The 18435-nt window shown below is 40.4% G+C and overlaps 1 protein-coding gene across 1 annotated transcript; it reads right to left on the minus strand.

Moving 5' to 3' along the window:
• Window positions 1–12066: 12066 nt before the first annotated feature.
• Window positions 12067–15926, minus strand: LOC143710816 (uncharacterized). The gene is made up of 2 exons (XM_077202049.1): window positions 15857–15926; window positions 12067–15214 (listed from the first exon to the last, which is right to left on the minus strand). Exons 1-2 carry the CDS (start codon window positions 15869–15871, stop codon window positions 13265–13267), a joined length of 1965 nt encoding a protein of 654 aa, XP_077058164.1. The 5' UTR covers window positions 15872–15926; the 3' UTR covers window positions 12067–13264.
• Window positions 15927–18435: the final 2509 nt, after the last annotated feature.

The raw sequence follows: 18435 nt of genomic DNA on the forward strand, positions 1-18435 counted from the left end.
CTGCATATCGCTGAGATCCCCATCCACGCCCAGGCAAGCGGAGGGCTTGGCCCCTCACGGTCCGAGGACCCTGGACAGGGCCAGAGAACCAGTGTTGCCTCTAGTGCACCCCCTCCGTGGAGGAGTAGGTCACAAGAAGGCGAGACTCCCGCAAGAAGAGGGATCTGAGGGAGGTGATCCAGCACAAACGCACACAGCATCTGTGATGGATCACCTTCCCTGAGGGCGTGATTATATCGCAGCCCTCTCCCCTATTCTCCGACTCCCAGGCGCTTCTTAAATCAGGCCTAAGGTTGGGCCCATGATGAGAACAATGTTCTGATTGCCCGCCTTGTCTTGGTTGGTGAGAGCTCCTCTTTCAGGTATGTGAAAGGCGGTAGACCCCATGTTCACAAAGAACTGTTTGGTGAGTCTTCACTTCGCATGCTGCAGGTGAGCTGAATTGGTCTTCTTTAAGAGTAATTTTTTGTGTGTAACTAACACTAAAATGTATCTCTTAACAGACCTCATTCCCTGAAAATTGGCTTCAGTGGGCCTCTCTGGAGCCTACCCTCAATTATGATCAGCCGAATAGGATTGACCACTGTCAGGCGGTGGGCCTTATCAGGCCACCATGTAGCTCGGTCCCCAACCTTACTGGCCATGGCAGTCAGTTTCTTACCTAAAGAAATCTTTCAGATGGCCGGCTTTAACAGGCCACTCCGAGACTGAGCCCCAAGACTGGCAGGCCTCAGCAGGCCCTGGGACTGACACCTGGAATCAGGCTTCATAGCAATAACCAGTTTTTAGCTAGCTATCAGGTAGTAGGCCTCTCCAGGCCTCCCTGAAGGCAGGTAGTAGGCCTCATCAGGCCTCTCTGAAGGCGAAGTCCCAAAGATGGGGGTAGGTACTAGGTAGCCCGGCCTCTGGTTATCAGGTAGTAGGCCTCACCAGGCTTCCTTGTAAGTAGTCTCCCAGCGACACTGGCCTTAGCTGCCAGCTTCTGAAGGTGAGCTTGCACCCTAGCATGACTAATGGTAATTTTCTGGTTCCCTCCCGGAGCCTCTTTTATCTAGCCTACAGCCTGGTTTGCCTACCAGGCAGACCATGTGCTCCCCTCATTGAGCATCACTATAGCTGTGTCCCAATGTGTAGGCTGCATCCTCCGAAGGCCACATTTGAAGGCCGATTGGCCACATTTGAAGACCGAGCGGCGCGACGAAGGATGTCCCAATTCAAAGGCTGCATCCTCGAAGGTCGCATTTGAAGGACGATTGCGTCATCGCGGCACGACGAAGGCTACCCTGATTCAAAAGCGACACCAAATGCACCCTTCGTTTCCCTGTGAAAGGAAGGATACATAAATGGATCCTTAGTGGCCTATCCTACCCTATAAGTCATTGCGCGCCGGTGACGACAGCATTTTTATTTAAAAAAACGACGGATGATTGTTCATGTCGCCTAGCTACTGATGACGAGCGGGAGTAACATTTGAACTGTACTGAAAGTGTACTTTTGCGTTCATTCGTTTTTCTTTTTTTAACCTCTAATTGAAAAACGAAAAATGAACGGTTGTTGTATTTTTAAAACGCAAAGTTGAACACCAAAATTTGAATTTGAACTGTAGGCTACACACCAAAAGCTGCACAAAAAAATAAAAAAATATTGACGTATTTTCAGATTTTTGTTTATGACTTTTTGCCCGTTTATTAAACATTTAAAATATTCACAAATTAATATTGAAAAAAAGTCGATTTTACTGGTTTTCTAAGGCCAAATTCCCCTCGCAGTGCTGAATGAGCAGAGCCATATGTCTCTGGAACCATACAGAGAGCTGATTTACAGGCTAATGATAATAAATGTGTCTGAAAAAATACCGAGGCATTTTAATTGTTCGTTTAAAAGTGGACATTTCAAGCTTTACTTAGGTATTTGTTTCAGTTCATTTATGAGGCGCGCTTTCATGGCCTCCGTGAACTGGAGCGCGTCTCATAAATGGTTGTTTTCTTTTATTTTACAAAAGCACAACGTTTTCTTGTTATTGTGAGTTTGGACAAATAAAAGTAGTTGCGAATGATGTATTATTCTTTTCTGTATGACCAGAAATGATATTATGAGTAGTTTAAGCTGTTAAAATGCAATAGTTGCACATGGTCTGTATTATTATTGTCTAACCTGTATTATGACTGAAATTTGATTTCCTCGTTCCTTTTTGTATAAAAACGCCTTCTAAATATCTGGCCTAAATATAATAATAATGATAATTATTATTATCATTTGCGTTTATAAATATAAATGAGTTCACTGAAGACAGTAATATGTTAATCATAAAATAATTTATGAATGTTTTATTTTCATATAAAGTTTTTTTGAAAATTCAAGAAATTATCTATTTAAAAAAATGAAGTTTAAACATAATGAAATGCATCCCGCACCTAAACAGGTGCCCTGGTTGAATCATCCGGCACAGACTGGGGAGAGGCCACAAATCCGTGAGTACAGTTTACAAACCCATGGGAACGGATTGCGAAAGAGTGGGCACGGTTTATGAATTTGTGGGTACAGATTGCAAAATCTGAGAGCGCGGATTAGGAACTCGTGGGTACGGTTTATTAATCTGTGTGCACGATTTGTTAAACCGAGGGAACAGTTTAAGAATTTGTGAGTACAGTTTATAAACTAATGGTAACGGATTGCAAAACCGTCGCCACAGATTGTTTTGTTCCCTCAGGAGACTTCCCGGGCTCCGTATTACTCCGTATTATATTGAATAATTATATATTATTCAATATATTCAATTATATTGAAAACCTGTGTAAATATATTCACCATGGTCCATTTATATAGCCTAAACTAAACTACAAAGTGGCAGTGGCTCAGTGGTTCATTTAGGTTGTCTACAAACCAAAAGGTTGGTGGTTCTATCCCTGGTTCCACCTGACCAAGTGTTGAGGTGTCCATGAGCAAGACACCTAACCCCAGCTGCTCCTGATGAGCTGGATGCCTTGCATGGCTGACACTGCTGTTGGTGTATGAGTGAGTGAATGAGAGGCAAAATATGTGAAGTGCTTTGGTGGCCATTGGGTCTGTGAAAGTGCTATATAAATGCAGTCCATTTACCATAATATTTCAACCTTATATATATAATCCAGCAATTCAGGAGTCAGGACGCAGCCTCTGAATTGGGATGCTGCAAACCAGCTTTGGCCATGGTCTTGGCTAGACCGAAAATACATGACCCGGCGGCACCAGGGGTGAAACATCCTCACCATGTCCTCCACTAAAATATAAAACATAAAAATGACAATAGCCAATTCTGGCTCCATAGCTGTTTACTCAATTATATCAAATGAATTATCAGGATGGCAGCTGTACTATCGCACCGTTGCTAGGCGCCAGGAGCAGTAATCGGGAACACCTGGTTGCGCAATTAGGAAATTCTACGAAGGCTACATGGTGCGTCCTTCGAAGGACGAATAGGCTGCATCCTTCAAAGTCCGCGGATCAAATGTCCAGAGGCTCTGTCTTCGGACAGACAGGAAGTTGGCCAGACTGAAGTGTCCAATGAAAGTGACCCCAGGTCAGGCCTTCCTGGTGGTATGTTCCCCTGAATAGTGATCGGCTACGCCTCCTTCGGGTTCCCTAGCCACATTCCCTGGAAGGGACTCCTTCTAAATTTGAAGCTGAGGTCCTAGGCCCTTGAGCAGGCCCAGGCAGGCCATGTTTATGGAGGTTTTTCCTGTGGTAACGTATAGGTCAACGGCTTTGACCGTAGGAAATGCTGTCACTGACAGCCCAGTGTGACCTGAGGGTTAGTGGTTCAGGCATTTCTTTTGAATTTGTTGGTTTTAACAGTTGTCACTGCCAATGGGTACGCACTCCCCGTAGCATGGTGGCGTTGGTATATCATTCCCCTTTTCGTCAATCAACGCAGTGCGAGTTCCCTTTTGAAATGGAAATGGAAATCTTATATACTTCCAGGTCGCAGGCTAATGATTCATGGGCTGTTGCCGGGCAATAGGATTACCATGATTTGATTGTTATTTCAAACACCTGTCACGTCTAAGGCGTTCACCTTAGTGTCAATCGACGCAGTGTCTCGTTCCCTGTTCTCAGGGAACAGAGGTTACAGTTGTAACCTAGATGTTTTTGCAGTGATGCCATAAAATAAACATTTCTGGTTCTCTTTTTTTCAGAATATGTTGTGCAATGTAAAGATTCCATAAATGTTAAAAGGCTCTTTATGGAACCATTAATGTCAATATAGAAACTTTATTTCAAAGAGTGAAAAAAAATCTCGTTTATAATTCGAATTAAGTTTATTTTTCTTTTGTCATTAGCATGAAGTTTATCTTATTTCAGGCCTAAAGACTTAATATCCTTCTCAAGTAAATGTATCTTGATTGTTTAGATATTTGTATTGGAAATCCAGAAAAAAAACAAAAAAAACTGAGTAAGAAAATATATTGTAGCAATTTTCAGGGAAGAAGGAGGCGGGAACCGGCGAACAATCAAATAAACTTTATTTAAAATAAAACAAACCAAACTAAAATACCACCAGCAGCCCCTCGCGGACGACTGCTGGCTTACCAAAAATAAACATAATGGCCAGCAGCCCCTCGCGGACGACTGCTGGCTAAAATAAAACACAAATACAAAAAACAAAACTCAACTAAAATACAGGCCTGTTCCTCTCTCGATCATCAACGTCGTCGCTCCTCCTTTATGCTTCCGCTCCTCCGTGAGAGATGCGAGACCGGTTTGCTCACAGGTGTTGCTCATTATCAATCGCACCACCGGCCTCGCGCCGTTCTCTCACGTCCCTCGGCTGTCCTGTTCGCCACATAGCCCATTCGCCCCTCACAGGCCGGGGGGTACCCACGAGCCTGTGCCTACTCCCCCCCGCCGGCGGTGGCGATCCCTGGGGGGTATGGACCGACAAGCCGAGGGAAACGGAGACGGAAGTATGAGGAGCGACAGATCGAGAGAGGGGAGAAGGGAAAAAAAAATTGGTCCGGTTCCCACAACGCGTTGCCATCTGGTCCCCCACCAGCTGGGCGATCTCCTACGCAGTGCCTGGCGGTGACGCTAGGTAGCCCTCGGTGGACGGCTCGACGCTCCTCCGCCGCCCGGTGGACGGCGACGGTTCCTCGGGTGCCTTGGGCAGAAGGTAGGAGTCGCCCGCTCCCTGCTCCTCCCCTTCACTGGTGGAAGGCAGCAGGCTCCGGCCCACGGCGAGCGGCGGTGAGTCCTCCTCTCCCTCCCGGATGGCAGCCGCCCCTCCAATACCCAGGCGGCCGGCAGTGAGCTTGACCGTCCCACCGGCAACTCACTCCAGCGCACCGCCTCGAGCGTCCATGGCCGCGAGTCCCCTGCTCCCTGCTCCTCCCCTCGTTCGGCGGATGGCAGCAGGCTCCGGCCCACGGCGAGCGGCGGCGACTCGCGCACCATGCTCGATGGCACCGCGGATTCCCCACAGCGGCGAGGACTCTCTGACAGCGTGTTCCTCCCTCTTCCCAGGTTTCGGCACCAGTGTAGCAATGTTCAGGGAAGAAGGAGGCGGGAACCGGCGAACATTTAAACATACTTTATTAAAATAAAACCAAACAAACTAAAATACCGCCAGCAGCCCCTCGCGGACGACTGCTGGCTTACCCAAAATAAACATAACGGCCAGCAGCCCCTCGCGGACAACTGCTGGCTAAAATAAAACACAAATACAAAAAACAAAACTCAACTAAAATACAGGCCTGTTCCTCTCTCGATCATCAACGTCGTCGCTCCTCCTTTATGCTTCCGCTCCTCCGTGAGAGATGCGAGACCGGTGTGCTCACAGGTGTTGCTCATTATCAATCGCACCACCGGCCTCGCGCCGTTCTCTCACGTCCCTCGGCCGTCCTGTTCGCCACATATATATATATATATATATTTTTTTTTTGCAGTGTGTAAGATGGTGAGGGCGTTCAGCTGTTTTGTAACACAAATAGACATGATTAGTAAGGGTTCTTCATATAATCAGGTAAAGTGAACCCATAGCCACTACCAAATATTCAGGGTTTCTAATGTATATAATATCTAATCAGTTTTGAAATATTTAGTTTTGCATATCCTCATTCATTATATGTTTGCTTTGTGACGCGAAATATAAAACTGATATGCATGAATGGAATTCTAATAATGAGATTGTAGCCCTGATGTGATTTTCTGTTTTGATATGACTCTTAATCAGCTGTTGACATACAGCATTGTTGGATTCTTTCTTATAAGCTGCTAAAAATAATGAGTGGCAATAGGAAGTGTTTTAAACCGTTTCCTTATTTATTATATGAAATAGCATTTCTCATTTCTTTCCTTTGATTTCTTGACAGGATTTGTGATATTCACCCTTTTACACACAGGAACTGCTAGAAATAATAATACATGCAGATCTCTGTATGCCATCTGCATCGTGCCAGCATGTGAAATTGCACTTTTTCTGGGAAAGGTGTCAAAGTAGTGATGCTGATTTACATAGAAATTACTCTATCAGGCAGATCATACAGGATCATACAGTGTCTGGGTTTGTATTTTACTATAGGACCATCCATAAACCTTGGTTATAATGGACATTTTCCTCAACTCTATCTGCCATCGGATATTTTTTTCAGTAAACCAATCACAATGCATTATGGCAACAAAGGATACATGTGATGGTCTATTACAATTTGTCCAAAACAATATATTTTGGATTAACAATGCATACTTTTGCTTGATACTCTCCGAGAGCTTTTTGCAGGAGTGTGACTATGATGCCTTATGCCTTATGAGTTCACATTGCATGATTTTGAAAGATGTCAGGTCACTGTTCTTTTCACACTGCAGGTCTATTCAGATACTGCTGTGTGAACATTTCCCGATGGATCGGTGACAGAGGGCAACACATTACATGACTTAAGAATAATAAGAATTGATAGGAAGAACTCTGTCTGGTCTGCAAACCACGTTTCACAGCCAAACACATGTGAGAACTGATAAGGAAATAATGCAAGATCGCGAGTGCATGAGACCGGAGTTCTCATGTGAGACTGAAATTGTTATTAAAATGATAGCCCGCAAGACGCTTGCAATCCAAATTGTCTGTGCGTGGATTTGCAGCGAAAAGGAGGGAAAAAAAAGATTATGGGGGAAGAAATGGTTGGGAATCCCTTGAGTTTTGTAAACTTGCAGAACTGTTTTTTTGTTTTTTTTTTGCTCAAACAGCAACATTACAAACTAAGTAAATTCGAAAAAGTATAGTAGGACCCCTTTCAGGTATTTCTGTGGAATTATTTTGACAAGATGTCATCATAACATATGACTACGGCTGATAACAGGTGCATGATAGATCTAAAAAGCAACGAGCGACACATGATGATATAAATACTATGTTTTTGCTCAACTCTCTTTGAAATGTGAAATTAAAATAACCTCTAATTGCAATTTAATATTATGAAAGCCCGTTTTCGCCATAGTTGAGAAAAAAAAAATGATCTAAGTCATAATTATGAGAAAGTTTCTCATAATTATGACTTAGTATCTCATTATATTGAGAAAGTTTCTCATAATTATGACTTAGTATCTCATAATAATTAGACATTTTCTCATAATAATGACTTAACATCTCATAATAATGAGAAACTTTCTTGTAATAATGACTTAGCATCTCGTAATAATGAGAAACTTTCTCGTAATAATGACTTAACATCTCATAATAATGAGAAACTTTCTCGTAATAATGACTTAGCATCTCGTAATAATGAGAAACTTTCTCATAATAATGACTTAACATCTCATAATAATGAGAAACTTTCTCGTAATAATGACTTATTTTCTCGCACTTCTACGCATGCGCAAAGCAGTGGAACAGAAGGGAGTGCCACGCTAGCGACATCCGCTGGTCAAAGCCGTGTAAATGCATCACACCAAACATGGCACGATCTGCAAACCAGTTGTTTTCATTAAAGTCAGTGTGAACTAAGAAGTGCAATCTGTAGAAAAAAAAGAAGTAGATTCATAAAATAACATCAATTAAAAATCATCAGTATCTTCCATACTTTTCCATACCCACGAAAAAGTGTGAAAGTGGAAAGCAGAAGCAGGACGGTTACCATGGTAACGGAGGACGCCTGCTTGTGCACACCGATGGTGTTACGTGAACTTACAAAACTATCAGATTAAAGTTGGATTATTACATTTATTCGTTAAGTTTAAGTGTAACATCTTCATAAAATATATGGGTATATTTGTTAATATATCACGTATTTTGCGGATGCGTCTAGGATATTTGATGTGCAGGTTCATCTGGAAGATATCAATACGATATCAATTAAGATGTTTATGACTTTGAGACATTTACACATAAGTGGGCTGTGGGCAGTGGAATGGGGAAAACGCAAGGTCTTTAGACGTGTTTTTAAAAGCTGAACTTCTTTTCAATTGAGCGGCGCGTTTTTAGAACACTGAACCCCTTCTGTGTTGCTGCTTGTTCATACACAAAAATACAAATGAATATTACAAATGTATTAAAGACTATCTAGTATGGAAGCCCGTCTTATATACTGATAATTTATCATTAATGTTATTCACTGCAGAGCGTGCCATGTTTGCTGTGATGCATTTACACGGCATTGACCAGCGGATGTCGCTAGCGTGGCACTTCTGCTCCACTGCTTTGCGCATGCGTAGAATTGCGAGAAAATAAGTCATTATTTCGAGAAAGTTTCTCATTATTAGGAGATGTTAAGTCATTATTATGAGAAAGTTTCTCATTATTACGAGATGCTAAGTCATTATTACGAGAAAGTTTCTCATTATTACGAGATGTTAAGTCATTATTACGAGAAAGTTTCTCATTATTACGAGATGTTAAGTATGGAAGCCCATTCCCGCCACATAAAAAAAATAATTGAGCATTCTTAAGTCATAATTATGACATAAAAAGTCGAATTTATGACTTACTAAATCGAAATTATGACTTTAAAAGTCATAATTATGAGAGACAAAGTCGAAATTTTGACATACTAAATCGAAATTATGACATACTAAGTCGAAATTATGACTTACTAAATCGAAATTATGACATACTAAATCGAAATTATGACTTTAAAAGTCAAAATTATGAGATGACTATATCGAAATTATGACTTTAAAAATCGAAATTATGACATTCCGACGGGCACCGTCACTGTTCTGACGCGACCCGACACATGATGAATTGTGAACAGATTAAGGAGTATTTCGATCGTGGTTTTACAAATGATGAAATTCTTGCCATACTAGCGGAGCGGCATGGAATAGCTTTGAGCAAACGCACTCTTGAGAGGACTTTGAGCAAGAACAAACTTTGGCGAAGAAAGAACAAAACGGATGTGGCGGAGGTGGCAGCTTTCATAGAACAACAACTTCAAACATCTGGGCAATGTCATGGCTATAGATGGATGCACCACAAATGTTGGATGAATGGGATTGTAACTGATAGGGAAACAGTGAGAGTTCTGCTACGGCTTTTAGATGGTGAAGGGGTTGATTTGAGGTCACGAAATCGACTGAGGCGGCGTGTGTATCATAGCCGTGGTCCTAACTTTGTGTGGCATATAGATGGCTATGATAAGCTGAAGCCCTTTGGAATTGGAATAAGTGGATGTATAGATGGATTTTCCAGGAGCATGATATGGCTTGAGGCATACAAGACCAATAATGATCCAAGACTTATTGCTGGATACTTCATGGATGCCGTAATTAAAGCTGGGGGTTGTCCTGATAGAGTGAGGCTAGATTTAGGATCAGAAAATGGTCATGTGGCTGAGATGCAAAGATTTTTGACTTTTTCTGAGGATCGACCTGAAACAGACCATGTTACTTTTGGCCCAAGCACTGGAAACCAGCGCATCGAAAGATGGTGGCTCACTTTGCGAAGTGAATGTGTACAATTTTGGATAGACCTCTTTGACAAGCTGAGAGAGGATGGACACTTCGCTGACACTTTTTTGGACAAATCCTTGGTGCAGTTCTGTTTCCTTGACAAAATTCAGGTGAGTTTATCTCGTTTATCTAAATTGCCTTGAATGCCTAGCATACATTAACATATTTTAATTCATAGAGGAGATTGTAGTCACTAATTTTAAATTCTCTGTGGAGTTCTGTAGGCTTAATACTACCTACAATTATGTCGTGATACTGTATTCAAAATTATTTGGCTTATGCATTAAACGGTACAAAAGATTTCTTAATAGAAATGAAAAGGGAATACTGTGTGATTTAAAAAAAGTAATAATTTAGAAGTTTTGTGCCATTAATTATGAAAAATAAAAACACAATGACATGAGAAAATTTGGCAACAAAAGAGTTTATCTAAAAACATTATTTAATTTCATCTGATTGGAGTAAGGCTCTGTGATTTTGTCCACACGTGGCCTCACACAAAAAAAAACTGATTATTTTAAATACATGTTATTACATTTATTTAACTTAAACTAACTATAGTTTTATTATATTATATTCCGTCTCTTCCCAAAGTGTCCATGAAAATGCGTCTCTATACACGCATTGTGTTTGTCGTGCAATTTATACGCCAAAATTAGTTTTTACGTGCATATATACGCAGTTTTCGCGTGCATTAATTTGTACGCACCCACATCACTAATCCTAACCAAACGTAGGCCTATAATAGGCTACATACCCCAACCTTCCCAAGCGTATCATGCAGGAAAAAAATAATTTTCGCGTATAAATTGCACGATAAACACAATACTATAGAAACGCACTTAGGGCCCTATCTTGCACCCAGCGCAATTGACTTAGTACACCGAAGCATGTATCATTCCTATTTTGCACCCGACGCGCAGCGGACTTTTCCCTACAGACGCACGTCGGTAAATTAGGGAATGAACTTGCGCTCCCGGTAGCGGTTCAGCGAAAAGAGTGTTCCAGCGCAAACGTTCCCTGGTGCTATTTTGCAGTTCCAGAAAACAATTCCGCCACTGACCACGAAAAACATAAAGTCAGTGGAGCGATACTCCGATGCTATTTTAAGGACGCATGCAATGGTGATACTGATAGTTTACCCCAAAAACATGAAAATTCTGTCATAATTTACTCACTCTCGCGTTGTTCCAAACCTGAGTTTCTTTCTTCTGTTGAACACCAAATTAGATATTTTAAATAATGTCGGTAACCAAATAGTTGATGGTAGCCATTGAGTTCTATATTTTCTTTCCTACTATGGAAGTCACTGGTGTCCATCAACTATTTGGTTACAGACTTTCTTTAAAATATCTTCTTTAATGTTAATCTGAAGAAAGAAACTCATGCAGGTTTGGAACAACATGAGGATGGATGAGTAAATTATGACATAATACATTTTTTTTGGGTGAACTAACCCTGTAACTTAAGTAAAAAATTGTAACTTGATTCAACTAATATCCATTAACGTCCTCAATGTAGTGTATTTTAATGTTATAAATCATATTAGCCTACATTAAAATTAGAATATTAATAATGTATTATGCATACCAAAAATGTAAAATATCTTAAAAACCTCTTCAATGCACATTTTCTGTAATTTGAGTATACTGGTTCCATGACTCATGCTCTGTGTGATTCTCCTGCTACACACACAGCTTCCCAGACAGGTAACACTATTTCAAAACATGTTTCCTTACAGGAAGAGCTTGATGAGATTGTCTTCGCTTGGAACAACCACAGAATACGGCCAGTACACAACTCACGGTCACCACATGGCCGACCATCCATCATGTATGCAGTGTCTCATCTGTATGGAGCCACAGACCATCTGCATCCAGTGTGTCTGGAGAAGGTTCAAGTCTGTTTAGAAGAGTGTGTTTTCAAGGACTTTCCATGCGATGAAGACACTTTTAACGTATGTGTTGATCTCATGACAGAGCATGATTTGAACCAAACAAATGATGTGTTTGCAGCAGTGGACTTGTATATAACTCTTAGAGAACTAATTAAAAGTGAGTTGGAGCCTCATAACTAAACATGTTTTTAGTATTGTATTATAAGATTTGTATTATAAGATAAGAGTCAATAGGGATGACAAACAGGTTATGTTTTAACCAGGGAATGGTTTAATTGACTCAAAATAAAACATTCCAAAATTGCAGAACAAAAAAAAACTGTACATTAAACTGTACTTGTGTTATAGGCATGCTAGAACAAGGATGCTAGAAATGAATAGAAAACTTCATTGTATAATAAAGTTAATTCAAATAAAAACATTATTGTGATCAATTAACATTGCAAAAGAAATGATGGCTGTACCTTTGTAACTGACCCTTTCAAACCTTGTGCCTCGGAGAGAATACTAACAGGAACTTTGGAAAAGTGTACATGTAAAACACATCTTGAAAAAAAAACATCCAGAAATAAAGCCTGTTGTGACCTCAATTATGTTGTTTGAGCTTAACTTCAATTGAAGCTTAAAGGGATAGTTCACCCCGAAATTAAAATTCTGTCAGTAATTACTCTCCCTCATGTTGTTCCAACCCATAATACTTTCGTTCATTTTCGGAACACGAATTAAGATATTTGTGATTAAATCTGAGAGCTGGATAACTCCTCCATAGGCTTCTAAGGGATTGAAACTTGCCGGCCCCGAAAAGTTATTAAAGAAATCGTTAAAATAGTCCAAGTGACTACAGTGGCTCAATCTTAAGTTTATCAAGCGACGAGAATACTTTTTGTGTGCAAAAAACAAACAAAAATAACGACTTTATTAAAGTATTCATTTCCTCCTCTCTTGCCTCGAGATGTTCACGTAGTGTAATTGCGCAGCGCTTCTGGGTTGTACGTCACACGTAGGCTCACTATTGGCCGTCGCTGGTCATGTCTGTGATGCGTGTGACGTTCAACCAGAAGCTTTACGCAATTACACTACGTGAAAAATCTCGAGGCAAGAGAGGAGGAAATGAATACTTTAATAAAGTCGTTATTTTTGTTTGTTTTTGCGCACAAAAAGTATTCTCGTCGCTTGATAAACTTAAGATTGAGCCACTGTAGTCAGTTGGACAATTTTAACGATTTCTTTAATAACTTTTCGGGGCTGTCAAGTTTCAGTCCCTTAGAAGCCTATGGAGGAGTGATCCAGCTCTCAGATTTAATCACAAATATCTGAATTTGTGTTCCGAAGATGCACGAAGGTCTTACGGGTTGGAACAACATGAGGGAGAGTAATTACTGACAGAATTTTCATTTTGTGGTGAACTATCCCTTTAATCTTCCTAATAGTAAGTCTGTACTAAGTGTACTAGACTATATCCATGACCCATATGTTGCTCTCTAACACTTTGTTCATTTCATGGCGAAACTCAGGGTAGTTATCATAATTCACAGGCAGCTCCAGGTAACAGCCACATGTGTGTGCAATGGGTCGTCTCTGAAAGCCTTCCAACTGTGTGAAGCTAACGGTGATGTTCTTTCCCAGGAACAAATCTGACCCGGTACAAAACCGAAGGAAGAGGGACAGGTGTTGTTTATCTGATTCTCTAAGAAATGTACTTAGATACCGGCCAGTGTTTTTTTGTTGTAAATTCATTGTAGCAGGGTAGGCTATTGATTTCATGACCTTTCTTGATGTCGGTTGTAGTTCATCATAGGCAGCTGCGATGTCCTGGAGCTCAATTCTCAGAGGTGCAAGCACATAATGCCACTGCTCTATCACAAACGCAGGTTCTTGAATCAACTTCTGATGTGCCATCTCCTCCAATAGCTGCTCGATATTATCTGCTGTTGGGACTCTTCGAGAGTTATGATGATCCATGACCTCAAAGAGCTCTTCTTTGTCCACATCTTCAAAATGTGAACGGCATGATTCTAGGATCATTCTGTCTGATTCTGTGACATATCTGAGAAAGCAGTCCACAAGACTTGTTGTGACACATCCATGGGCCGCCTGTTCCAGGATTACAGGTGCTATTTTTACAGGCAGGTACTTCTCTCTTTGCCAACCAAATGCAACGATTCGGCCGATGCTTTCCCATTGTTGTTGACCAAAGTCGTGTCGTAGATAAGGGACCTTAAAGCTATTTCCCAAAGTGCATTGCTCATAAAAGTCATGCCAAAACTCTGAAAGCACATCCCTCAAAACCCCCCCTTCATCAACAGCATTTTCCAGCCGTCCATCGGGAAGAATGACTTTCATAGATATGTCATCCGTCAAGACACTTTCGTCACAAAAATGTTCAATAAGCTGTCGAAACGCCTGACCACGATGAATAACAAGAATTTTCTTCACCCTTTCACTCTGAACAAAGGGCTCTAGTGAGTTATCAATTGGAGAAGGTAAAGAATACGCTTCCTCTAAAATAGGTAATGTGTCATCAAGCGCAGTGTCGTCCAGCCCAGAGATAAGTCCTGTTGAGATTGTTACAGTGCCACTATCCTCCAAATTGTCCACCTCTGGCTGCCTGGCTGCATCAATCTCAAACACACTTGATGCATCAGTCATGCTAATTATGGAGTCTGACAATAAAACATCATCACTGCCTGTTTCAATTAAAGTGCTACTCCCTACATAAATTACTTCTGACTCTACATTCTCAGTCAACAGAGGGGATTGGCTGGTACGTGTGGGAGATCTGGAATCTTGCCTATTTCCCCCTCCCTGCGCAATAGTTTCGTCGTTGAAGTCCAAATGTGTGTCTAACTGTGTGTCACTAGCGATGGCTTTCTTCTTGGTTGTCAAGTAAAAACGCAAGACTGGTAATTTGGTCAGCTCATAAAGTTCTCCAACTGTTATCTGGTCATCTATTGTTTGCTCTTGAAAGTCTGTTACATCGACCACAAAATCTGTGAAGCTTCCCACGGAAGATTTTTCACCAGGAAAAAACAACTCGGCAGCCTTTTCAAGTAGATCCTTTTTTGTACAGTCCTTTGACACGTAGATTTTACGTGTACCCCCACCTTTTTTTGTTCTGACCTGCATAAAGTTCCCTTCTCTAAAATGCATCCATCCCATTTCAATATTTCGCATACTTTTTTGAGCATTTTTTGACCTTTTTTTTCCGGATACATTGTCAGATTCACCTCTGCTTCTTGCTAGCCTGGTTCTCAGCCGATCAAAAAGTTTTGATTTTCGGCCTCTGGGATCTTGTTCTTTTCGCCTGCAGTATCCATGAATAGCCAGTCGGTCACCATAGGCAGGCAGATATTCCTTCAGCTGGTCATCTGTCATAAGCTGTATGACACTACAATCAATCTGCAAAAAGAATACAATTTAAAACACAAACACTTTAGATATAAGTTATCTGTAAGGTATAATTCAGAAATATTATATATTTGACTGAACTGTAACTTATTGTATGAGATCTGAACTGAGCTGGACATTACAGTTTTATGCAGAGCTGCTTGCTAGCTGAATTGAACTAATTTCATAATTGATCTTACAGAGTTATTGAACAGAACTTAACTGACTTAAGCTGAACAATGCTTTTTTTTTTTTACAACCATTATTTTGTCGTTTCTTACTGTAAAGTTGCTTTGAAACAATCATGGTTTCACTGACAAATTAAGCTTAGACCCAGACTAAAATGCATTATTGAGCTGTTTTAACTGAAAGCAACTTGCACTGATGTATCTTAAAATACGCCATATGTTAAAATTAATCTATTAATGTATTGTATTTAGCACAATATAAATAAAGGTGACTTATTGTCCGTGTATCTTCAGATAATTTGTTTTCTCGTTTTGTCTCCTAAATGGAAAAATGAAGAAAACTCACTTATCACATATTCAACCCTTCTCATTAACATACTGTAAATGAACAAATCTCGAGATGTGTTTGTCATATTTTTATTTTTGGACTGCAATTGTGATGCATATTTATCCGTTTCATGATTACCTTATCCTGTTGCATTTGCTGTATGATGTCATCAGAGACGTTTCTTGACTTCAAAAAGTCCAAAAGGTCATCCATCCTAGAAGAACAGACATATATAAAAAATACACTAACATAAACTCTGTCTGGAGTTAGCTGAAATAAGATCGGTCCATTCGTGTTGCCATCTAGTGGAAGGTATGGCACAAATTTGAACGAACAATAGAAATCACACTGAAAAAGTCCGTCCTATTATTTGGTTAAATCCAAGTCTTTTTCAATACACAAAACTGAATTAATAGTTTCTAAATATATAGTCAAAATTCTGACTTTTTAAAAATTTAAAACTACACTGGCATGCTTCTAACACACAGACGCAACTGCTTTCACTTTAAACATAACCAACTGTGTTTATGTAAACATTGTGTGTATTTAACAGTATTAGCACAACCAGATGTAAAAGATAAAGTCCAATAATCTGGCGCTGTTTGACAGGCTTTTAGTGTGCGCGCGCTCCGGGTGTAGCCTCGTTCAGGGAAAAAAGCATTTAAAGCAAATGCAAATAATTAACTTTTGTTATTGCGAATAAGTGTAGTGTCTCGTCAGTGTAACTCTACTGCTGCGTTAACATGTGATGCAAATGTACATCCAGTTGTACGGTCGGGGTCTATATGGTCGGACCCATGCTCTGTTCGGACCATAGTTTTGGGGCCCCCTAGTGTAGAGCTTAGATCGGGCCCAAAATATCAAGTAGCCTATCAATATCCGAGCCGAGCCCGTGCACGTTGTGTCCAATTATGAGCCCGAGCCCGATTTAAACCCGACCATTTTGTAATACGTGGGTCGTTATAACTGACGTACTTTGAACTATGTTACTTTCTCCCGCCCACAACAATTATGTTTTGTCCCGCTCCCGCCCGCAAAAATACTTTTTTCTAGGCTACCTCCAAATACTTTCAAGTGAGCCTATGTGTCGCCAACATACATAATGCATAATGCAACATAATGCTCCTGATAAATTATTTTTTATTAAAGCATTAACACACAAACCACTGTTATAACATAAAAGCAAGCAGGCTACTGCGTGCATGCAAAGTGTGCTCACATAATAATTCCTAAAAAGCTGACATCAGTTCATCGCGATCTCACACATCTCTGTTATTATCAATGAAGCTGACTGCACAATGCATCTTTCATAATATATAGCCTACACCTGTTATAATTAGAGGATTTGCCAGCATACAGAATTCAGCACTGAACAAAAAGTCCATTTGAGCGGTGAGGGAGTCTATTTTAAATGCTTCTGATTGGCCATTGCGTTCAAGAAATAAACACATATGTCTGTGATTGGATACATCGCTCAACGCTGCAAAAATGTTATAAATAGAAACACTGGCCTGTAAATCGTTTCTATTTTATTTTAGTTGTTCTTGTTGTTTTTCTGCGCCAGATTATTAAAAATGTATTCGTTTTTATATGTTTTATTCATAGATATTTCTAGTTTGTGAAAGTCCCGCGAATTGTTTTATTCTCCCGCAACCCGCACACACAGAGTGAGTGCATTACCGCCCGCGCTCGCACTCGGCCATCAAATCTAGTCCCGCGCCGCACTCTTTTGCGTCGGGAGTGCACGTCTCTAGATCAAGGCCCGGACTGGTCCGATGATAGTGGCGGGAAATATCGGGTCAAGTTCGGTCTTGGGCTCGGGCAGAGAATCTGCTCTTGAGGCGGCGGGTCCATAAGCAGCCGCTTCGTTCATATAGGGAGTATAGTCGCCTATATAAAGTAAAATGGTATATTGGGTCCCCCATAAAATGGCATGCCATCATTTATTAGGCCTATAGGCCTACATCTGAAACATGAGTTCTAATTTTCCTGCAGCCTATATTCTTAGAGTGTTTTAGGCGCCCAAGCCATGTTCTAAATGTGATGTAATTAGCTACAAATATGACGCGGGATCATTCATAAGAACATAGGCTATGCGAATTATAATATTCATTTTGTGATTCTTAACTTGTGCAATAGCCCTGTGTAGCCTACTTTTATGACTTACCTGGGTAATGCAATTCTTTGCTTAAATCCTTTCAGAAGTGAGTTTGCTCGATCCGCTCAGCTAAAGGCAAGAATTCCATCCAACTGGATTCAAATAGCCTTAATGTGTTCACAATTCAATGGACGCGTACATGTTATCCTGTGTCATGTTGTGTGATCCTGTCCAGTGAAGCCTGAAGATCAATCGACAAGTCATAATTTCGATTTAGTTATCTCATAATTTTGACTTTTAAAGTCATAATTTCGATTTAGTAAGTCATAATTTCGATTTAGTTATCTCATAATTTTGACTTTTAAAGTCATAATTTCGATTTAGTATGTCATAATTTCGATTTAGTAAATCATAATTTCGACTTAGTATGTCATAATTTCGATTTAGTAAGTCATAAATTCGACTTTTTATGTCATAATTATGACTTAAGAATGCTCAATAATTTTTTTTATGTGGCGGGAATGGGCTTCCATAGTTAAGTCATTATTACGACAAATTTTCTCATTATTACGAGATGTTAAGTCATTATTATGAGAAAGTTTCTCATTATTATGAGATG

This window comes from Siphateles boraxobius, unplaced genomic scaffold (genome assembly GCF_051911475.1).
Source record: "Siphateles boraxobius isolate OS27281-9 unplaced genomic scaffold, OSU_SipBor_1 48, whole genome shotgun sequence".
Taxonomy (NCBI): domain Eukaryota; kingdom Metazoa; phylum Chordata; class Actinopteri; order Cypriniformes; family Leuciscidae; genus Siphateles; species Siphateles boraxobius.